This window comes from Corylus avellana, chromosome 11 (genome assembly GCF_965113065.1).
Source record: "Corylus avellana chromosome 11, dhCorAvel1.hap1.2, whole genome shotgun sequence".
In the NCBI taxonomy this organism is placed as follows: Eukaryota; Viridiplantae; Streptophyta; class Magnoliopsida; order Fagales; family Betulaceae; genus Corylus; species Corylus avellana.
The window spans coordinates 2,024,427-2,040,226 of record NC_142500.1 but is presented as its reverse complement, the minus strand read 5'-3'; the positions used below and the strand labels follow the sequence as shown (position 1 = coordinate 2,040,226).

General features: G+C 37.0%; 2 protein-coding genes across 2 annotated transcripts; one reads left to right on the top strand and one right to left on the bottom strand.

The window, feature by feature from the left end:
• Window positions 1-7,422: 7,422 nt before the first annotated feature.
• Window positions 7,423-10,629, top strand: LOC132165207 (uncharacterized). The gene is made up of 2 exons (XM_059575696.2): window positions 7,423-10,039; window positions 10,170-10,629. Exons 1-2 carry the CDS (start codon window positions 7,423-7,425, stop codon window positions 10,571-10,573), a joined length of 3,021 nt encoding a protein of 1,006 aa, XP_059431679.2. The 3' UTR covers window positions 10,574-10,629.
• Window positions 10,630-12,151: 1,522 nt separating this feature from the next.
• On the bottom strand, window positions 12,152-15,529 carry LOC132165208 (uncharacterized). Its single transcript, XM_088511757.1, has 2 exons — window positions 12,877-15,529; window positions 12,152-12,762 (listed from the first exon to the last, which is right to left on the bottom strand). Exons 1-2 carry the CDS (start codon window positions 15,527-15,529, stop codon window positions 12,152-12,154), a joined length of 3,264 nt encoding a protein of 1,087 aa, XP_088367883.1.
• Window positions 15,530-15,800: the final 271 nt, after the last annotated feature.

Here is a 15,800-nt window from a genome sequence, read left to right as displayed (position 1 = left end):
TGTTCGAACTCATAAGATTTGACTCTGATACCATATTAAATTACCACTTATCCTAAAAATTTAAATTATTAGAAAGAGATAAACTTACATTAAATGGAAGGGATGGCTTTTTGTGACATAGTAACATAGACACATGCTTGCTCTTCACGAGCTTGCCATGAATAAACGTACGTTGGGCTGATGAGTGACACCAAAATTCAAAAAACCCTGAAAAATATGGCCCATTTCATTCACCACGTTTGAGACCCTCAACAGTGTCTATAATTCCAGCCTCAAATGAGGAGTTGCATGATTCTCATGGCATAGAAGGCTGAGAAATTGGATCGAAACTGCGATCAAGGCTCTCGGTTTTAAGTAGGAAACACCGATACACATCTTCAATCATGCTATATATATGATCGAACCTCTCAGATTTTAGTATTAAAACATGATGCACTGGTTTGTTCAAATGAGTTGCAATCGATCAAGGTTGCGATCAAAGCCTTCTAAAACTTCAATTTCAACTTTTTCTTGAACCGCACTTAAACCGACGTAACTCAAAATCAAAACCTTACAACTTAATATTTTTTGACACTGGCCGGATTTGCCAATACTAAAACTCAACAAAACTGTTATTTTTTTTTTCTTGGGTTGCTTTAATGTTTGTGAGAATGAACAAACACTCTTCAGATTAGGTGGTCATAAGCTCAATTAGATCAAGCTGTTGTTTGGTTCTCCAGTAATCTTTGGACATAATACCACAAGTGTTTCTTTGGAAGGCTTTGGTCGGGGATCCCTACAGGGAGGGTCTTACTCTTACCAATAGGCATCATCTAGTGAGACAAACTAATCATTTTCATATATCGTGCCATGTCAGCATCAAGAAAGAACACAATCCACTCAAGTTAGTCTTTCGTGCTAAATATACTTATATTCAAGGATTCCAGCCACTGCATTTTCATTGGAGGGGTATAGTAGGTGTAGAGTACCGTGACAGCTTGGACTCGATCAAATCAGATTAATTAATTACCAATTAAGCAGGCACAGGGAGATTGATTGGAAAATGGAAATGTATGCGCGCATCCAAACAAAACATAGAGTGGAAATCATGTGTGTTAAACAAACGTGCATGTGGCAGTTAAAAGTGCGTCAAAGTCTTCCCCCAGCTTTTGTCGAATTAATTTCCATGCATTTTTCCACAAAGACGTGCCGGTCGATCCATCTCAGTGTATCTTAATTTCATTGCTCAGAGAAAAAGAACAAGTCCCTTTCCCTCTTGAATCTTCAATTTCCATCTTTCCGGCCCGTGGTTCACGCTAGCTATAATAGATAGCATGAGCAGCTCTTTTCATGTTGAGCAAACGACAGAATAAATTATATGATCAAATTGAGTGAATTGTTATAACTTTTTTCTAACAACAATTCCACTTGGAAAAGTTGTGTAGGTTAGACGAGAATAGACGAGCTTGTCAGTACTTGTGCATGCATTATTGAGCTTGTCACTTGTGCATGCATTATTAAATAAATAATTTATTTATTTTTATTAACTTATGCTTTTAAGATAAGTAGTATTTAATCTGATAGTAGATTCTGATGTCATGAGTTCAAATTTAGACTTCACAATTCACTCAATTTCAATTAAATATTCCATGTTCGGTACCCTACTCTTCTTTTCTCTCTCTCTCTTTTCTATCTACATAATGTCAAATTTCTTTCTTCATATTAACAAACAATTTTCTTTATTTTTCACTCACAAAAAATTCAAAACTCATTTTACTTTTATATCACATCAACTCACCTTTATATCACATCAATCAATTTTTTTCTCATTTTAGATCAAGAAAATTGGGCATTCATATTCTGTCAATAATTGCAAATGAATAGAAATATTAATCATTTTATTTCAACTTTTTGAGATACTCGTTCTTCGATCATTGCTAGGTAACCATCATTATTAGTGTACAATATTGGAAAAGTTGTTGAAAAAATGAAAAGTAGCTAGAGATTGACTGGAGATGATGCATCCAAACAAAAACTTGACTGGAAATGTGTGTGAAACAAACAAACGTGAGCCACTTAGAAGGTTCGTCAAAGTCTTCCCCCAAGTATTTGTCGAACTTCCATGCATGGTGCATAACTTTCATTGCTTAGAGAAAAAGAAAAGTCCCTTCCCTTGAATCTTCAAGTTCCATCTTTCCCATTGTTCACGTTATAATAATTAATGGTAGGTAGACCTTTAGCATTTATTTCCATTTTATCAAGGCTAGCTGCTAGATCAATCCCTCACAATTTATTCACCAGAAGATCGATCAAGGTGCAAAGGCTTATTTTTCAGTGTAAACGGGGATTTAAACACAAAGTATCCTTTTCATATATACTATGGTTACAAACATACTCCAAAAACTCAATATTATAAGTCAACGAGTCAAATTGGATTGGTATGGATGAATTATTAGAGAACATGGGGCCTTATGCCTTGGAAAAAGAAGAGGGGTTAGTGGAGAAAGGAAAGAGACAGGTCTTGCTTGCATTCAAAACTGTTGCGCGCGTGTTGTTGATTGAAAGAAATCCCTCTGGCCACAAGTACAGGATTATGATTTCCTATAATTTCATAGAAAATTGTAGATTCTAAATTATGCAATTTAGATTGTTTATAACCATCCAAACTATTGGAAAATGCCACCTATTAAAAATGTAGCATATTATAATTGAGAATTTTTTAAGAAGAATAAACTTCTCTACAAAAGTGAAGAGAAAACATTTTTTTAGAGAGAAATTATTTCTAGCTGTCTTAATAACATATCGCATATATAGGTGGCATTTTCTAAGCATTATGATACTTAAAAACAGCCTAAATTATGTAAATTGAAAATCTACTATTTTAAAAATATTGTAAGAGATCCTAATCCACGAATACATTGGATTAACTCTTCTAATAATTCCATACCAGACAACGTTTATTTATTTTTGTCCAAGTCTACAATCCTATTACCTATAGGCAGCTCAGCAAGACTTGCATAACTTAATTTATGGGTCAACGCTTTTCCTTCCCTAGAAAAAACTTAGGCAAGGTGAAGAATAGCCGTGAAAGCATTCCAGCTCAATCCCATCCCAGTGTCGATCTCTTTCATTGCACTGAAAAAACAAAAAAAAAAGGTCTATTTCCTTGAATGTTCAATGCCATTTTTCCCAATACTGTTCACGTTTCCACAAAGACTTGCTAGTCCATCCCAGTGTACATCTTTCATTCGTCAGAGAAAAAGGAGAAGTCCCTTTCCCATGAATCTTCATTGGATTTTCCATCTTTCCCATTGTTCACGTTATAATAATTGGTAGCTAGACCTACCTTTAGCATGAGCAGCTCTTTTCACGTTGACCAAACAGTGCCTAAATATCTGTGTGTGGTCTTGTAAACCTTGTACAACTCCTCGTTTTGGCTTTTCTATTTTTTTTTTCTTTTCCTTTATATCAAGGTTCAAGTGACTAGATCAATCCCTCACAATTTATTCACCATAAGATCGAGGTGCAAAAGCTTATTTTTAGTGTAAACGGGGATTTAAACACAAAGTATCATTTTTCATATATATATACTCCAAAACTCAATATTATGTCTCCAAAGGGTTGTTTAATTGGCTGGAGACCATGCCTCATAAAACGGAGGTCACTAGTTCGAATCCATTCTTCTCTTTTATGTGGACATGTCAAAAAAAAAAAAAAAAAACTTATAAGTCAATAAAAATAAATAAAATAAAAAGGGAGTGATTGGGCGATTTGAGTTATCAAACCAGCCAAACCACCCTTTTAACAAAGTGGGTGGTGTGGCCACCTCCAATAGTCTATTTGTGGGTAACTGAATGATGCAGGACATGGCCCTTAAACTAATGATTAAGGGCCTGTTTGAGATGCATTTGAGGGGTATAAAAGTGCTTTCAATATTCAAAAAATTCGTTTGAAGAAAAAAGTATTCGTTTGGTAAAAAAAATTAAATGCACTTTTAAGGGTCCAAAAAGCTTGAAAATGATCATAATGCACTTTTGGCAAAAGCTTAAAAATGAAGCTTTTGCCCAAAAACTCTTTTTGACTTAAAAGCTCTAATTCTCAAATGCAATCCCAAACAAGCTCTAAGTAATTAAATTTACATCTTCTTATAAGTTTAAGCTTTTGGGATAACTAGTAATTTAACATAATATCAGAGTCAAATATCCTAGAATGGAACATTAACTCCGTCAATTGACCTTAGCACTGGCATACTTCTAGAAAGAGCACCAGTGACAGGGTGGCAAGAATTAGCATGGTGGATTGGTATGCAAGGGCAGAAATACATGGGGGCCATGTTTTCTCAAAAATTTTAAAAAATGTTCTTATAATTTTTTAAAATTAGAAATTTATCCCTCCAATTTTTTAATATTTTAATTTTACTCTCCAAAACTCTAAATACTAGTTTCACCCCAGATTTTTTTTTTCTTTTTCTTTTTTTTTTTTTTTCAAATCGGGAGAGAGGGAAAATGAGAATAGTTTCACCCCAGATATGCACACATCCAGAGAAAGATTGAGAGAGAGGTGATGAGGTGTGTTAGTTTAACTTGGCTCATTCGGTGTTATGTTTGTAATCGTTTGAAAATGAGTTTAACATGAAGAACTGAAGGTTGGAGCAGTTGTATGGTTCTCCAGTACTAATCTTTGGACATAATAACACAAGTGTTTCTCTGGAAGGCTTTGGGGATCCCTAGGGGGAGGGTCTTACTCTTACCAATAGGCTTCTTCTAGTGAGACAAACTAATCATTTTCATATATCGTGCCATGTCAGCATCAAGAAAGAACACAATCCACTGATCAAGTTAGTCTTTGGTACTAAATATATATATTTATATTCAAGGATTCCAGCCACTGCATTTTCATTGGAGGGGTACGTGTAGAGTGTGACAGCTTGGACTCAGAACTCAAATAAAGGTATGCAAATCAGATTAATTAATTACCAATTAAGCAGGCACAGGGAGATTGATTGGAAAATGGAAATGTATGCGCGCATCCAAACAAAAAATTGAGTGGAAATGATCATGTGTGTTAAACAAACGTGGATGTGCCAGTTAAAAGTGCGTCAAAGTCTTCCCCCAGTTTTTGTCGAATTAATTTCCATGCATTTTTCCACAAAGACGTGCCGGTCGATCCATCTCAGTACTGTATCTTTCAATATTTCTCAGAGAAAAAAGGAGAATCTTGAATCTTGAATTTCCATGTTCACGCTAGCTGGTAGCATGAGCAGCTCTTTTCACGTTGAGCAAACGACAGAATAAATTTCTGCGCATGGATGGCCTTGTAAACCTCAACTTCTTTCTCACTCCGGTTGACTAGTTGACTTCTTGACTAGTGCCCGGGTGGAAAGCGGGGAGCTATCTAGAAGCCAAACGGCCGATATGGAAGAGTAGTACAAAAGTTGCTCTCATCGGCTGTTTATAACTTTTTTCTAACAACAATTCCACTTGGAAAAGTTGTGTAGCTAGGTTAGACAAGAATAGACGAGTTTGTCGCTTGTACTTCCATTATTAAAGTATCAATTAAATAATTAAATTTATTTATATTTATTAATTTAAATTTTTAAGATAAATAGTAATTTAACCTGGTAGTAGATTCCGATGTCATGAGTTCAAATTCAGACTTTACAATTTACTCAATTTCAATTAAATATTCCATGTTTGGTACCTCTTCTTTTTCCTTTTCTCTCTCTCTCTCTCTCTCTTTTCTATCTACAAAATGACAAATTTCTTTCTTCACATTAACAAACAATTTTCTTTATTTTTCACTCACAAAAAATTAAAAACTAATTTTACTTTTATATCACTTCAACCAATTTCTTTCTCATTTGGTCATTCATATTCTGTCAATAATTGCAAATGAATAGAAATAATCATTTTATTTCAACTTTTTGAGATACTCATTCTTCTTAATGTTTGGTAACCATCATTTTAGTGTGCATGGAAAAGTTGTTTGAGAAAAAAGGAAAAGTAGAGATTGACTGGAAATGTATGCATCCAAACAAAAACGTGACTGGAAATGTGTGTGAAACAAACAAACGTGATGAGCCAGTTAAAAGGTTCGTCAAAGTCTTCCCCCAGTATTTGTCGAACTTCCATGCATGTTTCCACAAATTAACCAAACAAAGACGTGCTGGTCGATCCATTCCATGGTGTATCTTTCATTGCTCAGAGAAAAAGAAAAGTCCCTTTCCCATGAATCTTCAATTTCCATCTTTCCCATTGTTCACGTTATAATAATTGGTAGCTAGACCTTTGGCATGGGCAGCTCTTTTCACGTTGAGCAAATTAACTAACTAAATGTCTGTTGGTGGCCTTCTAAACCTTGTACAACTCGTCGTTTTGTTTTTTTTTTTTTTTTTTTCAAGGCTAGCTAGATCAATCCCTCACAATTTATTCACCGGCAAGAAGATCAAAGTGCAAAAGCTTATTTTTGCAGTGTAAACGGGGACTTAAACACAAAGTATCCTTTTCATATATACTATGGTTATAAATATACTCCAAAAACTCAATATCATAAGTCAATGAGTCAAATTGGATAGGTCTGGATGAATTATTAGAGAACATGGGGCCTTATATATTGGAAAAAGAAGAGGGGGTAGTGGAGAAAGGAAAGAGACAGGTCTTCCTAGCATTCAAAACTGCTGCGCGCGAGTTGTTGATTGAAAGGAATTCCCCTGGCAACGAGTACAGGATTATGATTTCCTATAATTTCACAAAAAAATTGTAGATTTTAAATTATGCAATATAGATTATTTATAAGTATCCAAACGATTGGAAAATGCCACCTATTAAAAATGTAGCATATTGTAATTGAGAATTTTTTTGAGAAGAATAAGCTCCTCTTCAAAAGTGAAGAGAAAATCTTTTGTAGAGAAATTATTTCTAGTTGTCTTAATAACATGCCACATAGGTGACATTTTCTAAGCATTATGATACTTAAAAACGGCCTAATTAAATTATGTAAATTGAGAATGCACAATTTTAAAAATACTATAGGAGAACCTGATCCACGAGTACATTGGATTAACTCTTCTAATAATTCCATAAATACTATAGGAGAACCTGATCCACGAGTACATTGGATTAACTCTTCTAATAATTCCATACAAGACAATGTTTATTTATTTTTTGTCTTGGTCTACAATTAATCCTATTACCTATAGGCAGCTCATGAGCAAGACTTGCAGAACTTAATTTATAGGTCAATGCTTTTCCTTGCCTAGAAAAAACTTAGGCAACGTGAAGAATAGCTTTGAAAGCATTCCAGCTCAATCCCATCCCAGTGTCTCTTTCATTGATCAACATTCAGTCCCTTTCCTTGAATGTTCAATGCCATTTTTCCCAATATTGTTCACGTATGCATGGCTCTAGCATGAGCAGCTCTTTTCACATCACCTGTACGATCTTAATGACGAAAACAACTCTAAAATGCATCGATTTCTCTTTCTACACAAGCCTCTTCCTTCTCCTCTTCAGCCATGCAACCTCTCAGCTCAATGATCAAGAGCAAGCAATCCTACTGAACCTGAAGCAACACTGGGAAAACCCAGAGTCTCTCAGCCGTTGGAGTACCTCATCAAACTCTTCCCACTGTACCTGGCCAAACATCACCTGCAATACCGATGGCTCGGTCACCGGAATATCCCTCCAAAACATGAATATCACCGGAACAGTCCCACCCTTCATCTGTGACCTCAACAACCTCACAACCCTTGACCTTTCATACAACTACATGACCTCTAATGAGTTCCCGACAGCTCTCTACAACTGCTCCAAACTCCAATACCTCGACCTCTCCCAGAACTACTTCGCCGGCACACTCCCCAATGACATTCACCGGATGGCTGGGCTTCGCAAGCTCAACATTGGAGCCAACAGCTTCTCCGGAAATATCCCAGCATCTATTGGGCGGTTAACAGAGCTGAGGATACTTCAGCTTTTCGCGTGTCCATTTAACGGTTCTTTCCCACCAGAAATTGGCAACTTGTCCAATCTTGAACGACTAGAATTGGCCTACATTTTGGGGATCACAACAACATTGCCTTCGGAGTTCACAAAGTTGAAGAAACTCAAGTATCTTTGGGTGGCAGGTTCGAATTTGGTAGGAGAAATCCCATACAAGATTGGAGAAATGGTGGCACTGGAGCATTTGGATTTGTCAATGAACAATCTGAGCGGGAATATCCCGAGCGGTTTGTTTATGCCGAAAAATTTGAGTATAGTGTACCTTTACAAAAACAAATTGTCCGGAGAGATTCCTCGGGTGGTTGAGGCTTCAAACATGGATGTTATTGATCTCTCCGAGAATAACTTGACTGGAACAATACCCGATGATTTCGGAAGACTCACCAAATTGTCGGGTCTGAGTTTGTTTTTCAATCAATTATCTGGAAAAATTCCAGATAGCATAAGTCGTCTTCCGGGACTGATAGTTCTTAAACTGTTTAGCAACAATTTTTCAGGTACTTTGTCTCCAGACTTTGGGAGGCATTCTATGCTTGAAGAGTTTCAGGTGGCGTCCAATAGGCTTACTGGCCAGCTTCCACAACACTTGGGTGATAATGGAAGGTTGGTAGGAGTTGTAGCTTTCGACAACAACCTCAGTGGTCAACTACCCAAGTCGCTTGAAAATTGCAATAATTTGAGAATTGTTTTCATTAAAAATAATAGGTTTTCTGGGAATATTCCTAGTGGCCTGTGGACCTTATTCAATTTGAGCAAGTTGTTGTTAAGCAACAATTCTTTTACAGGTGAGCTTCCTGAGAGATTGTCACGAAATCTTTTAATGTTAAGGATAAGTCACAACAGGTTTTCGGGTAAAATTCCGGTAGGAATGTTTTCCTCGAAGAATTTGGTGGTTCTTGATGCTAGTAATAACTTCTTAAACGGCACAATTCCTCAAGAAATAACAGCTCTCCCTCATTTAACTACTCTTTTTCTGGATCAAAATCGACTCTCAGGCTCTCTTCCTTCAAATATTCTATCATGGAAATCGCTGACCACTCTAAACCTTAGCCGAAATGCAATCTCTGGACAAATTCCAAAGGAATTCGGTTCTTTACCATGCCTTACTGATTTGGACTTGTCAGAAAACCAATTTTCTGGCCAAATTCCACCGCAACTTGGCTTCCTAAAGCTCACTTCACTTAATCTCTCTTCCAATCATTTGACTGGGAGGATTCCAAATGAATTCGAAAATGATGCATATGCCAGCAGCTTCTTGAACAATCCTCGTCTCTGCGCTAATAGCCCATCACTAAACATTCACAACTGCAATTCCAAACTCCAAAATTCAAGCAAACCTTCATCCAAATTACTTGCATGGATTTTAGGTTTGGTGATAGTTGTTCTACTCGGTTTATTAGCTTCATTTGTAGTGATAAGAATTTGCAAGAACAGGAAGCATGAATTAGATTTGAAGTGGAAGCTCACGCCATTTCAGAGCTTGAATTTCACAGAATCTGACATTTTGTCAAGACTGACAGAAAAAAACGTGATTGGTTGCGGTGGATCAGGGAAGGTATACCGAGTTGCTGTCAATCCAGTATGTGAAGTTGTTGCTGTGAAGAAGATTTGGAATAGCAGAAAGCTAGAACATAAGCTTGAAAAAGAATTTATTGCAGAAGTCAAAATATTGAGTTCAATTAGACATTCCAATATAGTGACGTTGCTATGTTGTATCTCTAGTGATAATTCAAAACTTCTTGTCTATGAGTATTTGGAAAACCGTAGCCTGGATCTATGGTTACAAAGGAAGAGTAGAAAATCAACAGTCTCAGGTTCAATCCATCTTAATTGGCCTAAGAGGTTACAAATAGCAGTAGGGGCTGCTCAGGGGCTCTCCCATATGCACCATGACTGCTCACAGCCCATTGTTCATCGAGATGTGAAGTCAAGCAACATCCTACTAGATTCTGAGTTTAATGCAAAAATTGCTGATTTTGGTCTAGCCAAAATGTTGATCAAGCAGGGAGAATATACTACAATGTCAGTTGTAGCTGGCTCTTTCGGCTACATAGCTCCAGGTGCGTGACATAGCTAGAAATTTCTAGTAAGTTCTATTTTGATTGTGATTTTTGTTTCTTCCATTTTTTTTTTGTTTTGAACATCAGCTGGAGTTAAAAGTTTTGTATTTGTTGTTAACTTGAACGCCAGAGTATGCTCATACAATGCGAGTTAATGAGAAGATCGACGTCTATGGCTTTGGGGTTATCCTTCTGGAACTGGCTACTGGAAGAAAAGCTTATGATGATGATGAACACACATCTCTTGTGGAATGGGCATGGCGACACATTCAAGAAGGCAACCCTATAGTTGATGCCTTGGACGAGGAGGTCAAGGAACTCTGTTACATAGATGAAATGTGTTGTGTTTTTAAATTGGGAATCAATTGTACAAGTAGACAGCCTTCTATGAGGCCATCCATGAAAGAGGTTTTGAAAGTTTTGCTTCGATGCAACCAGCTGCTCATTTATGAAGAGAATAATGTTGCAAGTAAGAATTCGAAGTGTGAGAAGGTATTAGAAAATAATGATGCATCCAATTTTGGAGGCATATGATCATGATAGTTGTGTTGTATGATAATATTAGAGAAGCAAATATTTTGTATTAGTGTGTAGGACTACAATTATCACTAGTACGTGTTTAATATATATGTTTTGTACGTACGATATATAAAATCCTCTAAAGGGTTTGTTTTCTTAGATAAAATTTCTATTTCAAATATCTTTTTACATGTGTATTAAAGCCTTTTTTATTATTATTATTGTTGAAGCTTTTAAAGAGTATTGGCTTTTTTTTTTTTTTTTTTTGGTCACCAAAGTGACCGCTTTTTCAAACTAGGAATCAAGTGACCCTCCGGACGTGGGTCACCTTGGCGACCCACCGTGGGTCACCAAGTGACCCGCGATGGTCACTTTTTTTCATTTCTTTTTAATTTTTTTAATATATAATAATAAAATGACCCGTGGGTTATATTCATCGGTGAATTCAGGAGTCAAGAATTTTTTTAAAAATATATATATATATATATATATATATATATATATATATATAAAATGAGGCCATTTGAGGAATTTTACACCTCTTCGTTAAGATTTAACAGAAAATTCTAATGGAATGAGGTATTTGGAACAAAACGAAATTTTGATATACCAAAGTGAGAGGTTTTAAACATTAGAGGGGTATTCGCAAATGGCGCATCATTTAAGGGAGGGTAAAGTGAAGTTACTCTTGGCCTAAAACATGTTTAGATATGGTAATCCTAAACCCTAAATATCTTATACCCAAGGACAGAAATTCCTTCAAACCAGTCTGAAGGAAATATCCTTCAACTTATTTAAAATAATAGTGCTAAGTGTCTATAAACATTTAAAAGACACATTACATTTAGTCTCTGTTATTAATGAGGTTAAGAATTTAATGTGTCTTTTAAATGTTTACAGACACTTTGCACTATTTTAAATTGAGTAATTTTAAAAGTTCTTCTTGTGTCCATCTTAAGTCCCTCCAAGAACGATGTGACTATTAAAATCAACATTGGACTTGGTGATTTTAATAGCCACATCATTCTTGGAGAGGGACTCAAAAGGGACTTGTAGCATTAGTCTTTTAAATGAGTTATAGGATATTTTCTTAGACTGGTTTGGAGGAAATTTCTGTTAAAAATAAATAAATACCTCTTTTTATTTTACTAATGTTTCAAACGGTTATCTTCTATCTTTTATTCAAGTGGGCCTCTTCAACTTTTTATATTCTTTAGCCTCAAAAATAATAGAATCAGGATAAATCAATAATTAATTTTGGCACCAAGAATTAACGCCTATTATGACCAATAAATTTTTCCAAATTGAGAGAAAAATTCTTTTTATACATTGATTGTAAATGGAACAAATAATGTTTTTACTTAAGTAATTTTTAAATGCTATTATTGAGTAATTATGAAATGTGGCATCACAAAAAATATTTGAAAAAAAAAAATACAAAAATATGACAAAGCAAAATTCTTGTAGCGAAAGAAAAAAAAGATATTATTCTGAAAATAATCTCCAAATTTTATGGCCGATTATTTTCATTCTTATTCAGATTACAATACCATTAATTTAATATCTAATAATTCAGCTACTGATTTTCCTGCATCAGACGGGTGTCATTTGAATTTGATCGGAGCCATCATATTCCTCTGAGTGAATATTAATGTTGCTCATGTCGAAGGTGATGTGGTGGGTAGCATCGATGTCTGGGTACCGATTTAGGTCCGGAGGTTGTGACATGGCAGTAGTGTAAGCTGTGAGATTAGGCCCATCAGCTTGATAGGTTTGGTCAAACCTGTGGTAGCAGACCAAAGCTGTGTGGCCCAGTCTTCCACATACTTGACAGGTGGACCTTTGGCCCGATCCACTGTGCAGTCTATTTGGACCTGAAGAGCCACGATTTGGAGCTGGGTTTGGTCGGAGCAGATTCTTCAAAACCTCTTTCATGGAGGGCCTTTCAGAAGGCTTTGTAGATGTACACAATATTCCAAGTTTGAAGACAAAGCACATTTCATCAAAGTAGCAGGTTTCCCTAACCTCCTCGTCCAAGACATCAACCAAGGGCTTGTCTTCTTGAATCTGTCGCCATGCCCATTGGACAAGTGGTCTGTTTGCATCACCTTCACTAGCTGTTCTTCCAGTTGTTAGTTCAAGAAGAACGACCCCAAAGCTATACACGTCAATCTTCTTATTAACTCGTCCCGTTTGAGCATACTCTGGCATTCAAGTTAACAACAAACACAAATTAAACTTAAACTCCTGCTGTTGGAAAAAATGGGGAAACAAATATCATAATCAAACTAGAGCTTATAAATTATTATGTCACACACCTGGAGCTATGTAGCCGAAAGAGCCGGCCACAGCTGATGTTGAAGCAGATTCTGCATGCTTGATCAACATCTTGGCAAGACCAAAATCAGCGATTTTTGCATTAAATTCAGAATCTAAAAGGATGTTACTTGACTTCACATCTCGATGAACAATGGGTTGTAAGCAGTCATAGTGCATATAGGAAAGTCCCTGAGCAACTCCAACTGCTATCTGCAACCTCTTAGGCCAATCCAGGTTGACTTGCTGGACTGAATCTGCGACATTTGATGCCCCACTCTTCCTATGCAGCCATAGATCCAAGCTACCATTTTCCAAATACTCGTAGACAAGAAGTTTTGAATCACCACCGGAGATACAACAGAGCAACTTCACTATCTTGGAATGTCGTATTGAACTGAGTATTTTAACTTCTGCAAAAAATTGTTTTTCAAGCTTGTGATCTAGAATTCCATTATCCCAAATCCTCTTCACAGCAACAATTTCACATGAAGGATTCACAGCAGCAATATCACGTGAAGGATTCACTGGAACACGGTATACCATCCCTGATCCACCACGGCCTATCACATTATTTTCTGTCATTCCTGACATAATGTCTGATCCCGTAAAATTCAGCCTGTGGAATGAGGTGAGCTTCCAAGTCAAATCCGATCCTTGCTTTCTTCTCATGAAAACTCTGATCACGAAGAATAAAGGTAGTAGAAGTGTTGCTATCAGTGAACATATTATCAAAACAAGAAATCGAACCGAAATTTTGCTTGATTTGGAATTGCATTTGTCAGTGTTTATTGATGATCTAGAAGCACGGAGACCAGGATTGTTCAAGAAGCTTCTTACATAATCAGCACTCAGGAATCCACATGGGATCCTCCCAGTCAAATGATTGGAAGAGAGATTGAGAACAATTCCATTTCCAGCTAGGAGGCCAAGTTGCATTGGAATTTCGCCGGACAGTTGGTTTTCTGCCAAGTCCAAATGAGTAAGGCTTGGCAATGAACCAAATTCCTCTGGAATTTGTCCAGAGATTGAATTTCGACTAAGGTTTAGAATAGTTAGCGATTTCCATGACAGAATTTTTGAAGGAAGGGAGCCTGAGAGTAGATTTTGATCAAGCAAAAGAGTAGTTAAAAGAGGAAGGGCTGCTATTTCTTGAGGAATTGTGCCATTTAAGAGGTTATTGCTGGCGTCGAGATACTCCAAATTCGTCCAGGAAGACACTCCTACCGGAATTTTACCTGAAAACTTGTTGTGACTCATCTCTAATCGAGAAAGATTCCATGACAATCTCTCAGGAAGCTCATCTGTAAAAAAATTGTTACTTAACAACAACTTGTTCAAATTCAATAATGTCCATAGGCCAATAGGAATTTTCCCAGAAAACCTATTATTCTTAACTCCAAGAACTATCAAATTATTGCAACTTTCAAGGGACTTAGGCAGTTGACCACTGAGGCTGTTGTTGAAAGCTGCCACTTCTGTCAACCTTCCATTATAACACAAGTGTTGTGGCAGCTGGCCAGTAAGACTATTGGACGACACCCGAAACAATTCAAGCATAGAATATCTCCCAAGGTCCGGAGGTAGAGTACCTGATAAATTGTTGTCAAACAATTGTAAATTTATCAGCCCCGGAAGACGACCTATGCTATCTGGAATTTTTCCAGATAATTGATTGAAAAACAAAGCCAAACCCGACAATTTTGTGAGTCTTTCGAAATCATCGGGTATTGACCCGATCAAGTTATTCTCGGAGAGGTCAAGAACATCTATATTTAAAGCCTCCACCAAGTGAGGAATCTCCCCAGACAATTTGTTTATGTAAAGGAATACTACACTCAAATTCTTCAGCATAAACAAACCGCTCGGGATATTCCCGCTCAGATTGTTCCTTGACAAATCCAAATGCTCCAGTGCCGCCATTTCTCCAATTGTGTTTGGGATTTCTCCTACCAAACTTGAGCCTGCCACCCAAAGATGCTTGAGTTTCTTCAACTTTGTGAACTCCGAAGGCAACCTTGCTGGCATGATTGCCGTCATGTAGGCCAATTCTAGACTTTCAAGATTGGACAAGTTGCCAATTTCTGGCGGGAAAGAACCGTTAAACTGACACGCGAAAAGCTGAAGCATCCTCAGCTCTGTTAACTGCCCGATAGATGCTGGGATGTTTCCAGAGAAGTTGTTGCCTCCAATGTTGAGCTGGCGAAGCCCAGCCATCCGGTGAATATCATCAGGGACTTTGCCGACGAAGTTGTTCTGCGAGAGGTCGAGGGTTTCGAGTTTGGAGCAGTTGTAGAAAGCTCCCGGGAACCCGTTAGACGTCATGTAGTTGAATGAAAAGTCAATGGCAGTGAGGTTGCTGAGGTCACATATGAAGGGTGGGACTGTTCCGATGATATTCATGTTTAGGAGGGATATTCCGGTGACTGAGCCATCAGAGCAAGTGATCTCTGGCCAAGAACAGTGGGAGGTGGAGTTTGATGAGGTCCAGTTGCGGAGAGGCTGTGGGTTTTGCCAGTGTTGCTTCAGGTTGAGTAGGATTGCTTGCTCTTCAGCATTGATGAGTTTAGAGTTTGCATGCCTTAAGAGGAGGAGGACGAAGATGGTGTAGAAAGAGAAGTGGATAAGTGGTATTAATGAGGTTGTTTTCGTCATGTCGAGGTTGAGTTCTTCACTTCTGGTTTGGAGTTTGAACTCCGCTCAACGATGGTGAAACCACATGCAATATATAAAGACGCGAAAACCCATTGTTTGAAAAACAATCATTTTCCCTTTTTTAATTACTCTTCTCAAAGGCTATAAACTAGATTTATCAGATAATAATTAATTTAATAAGAGTTTTTTTTTTTTTTTTTTGTAAAAATATTTAATAAGAGTTTTGAAATTCATCCTTAATTAGCCTTACCCTTATATAATATATTTTAAA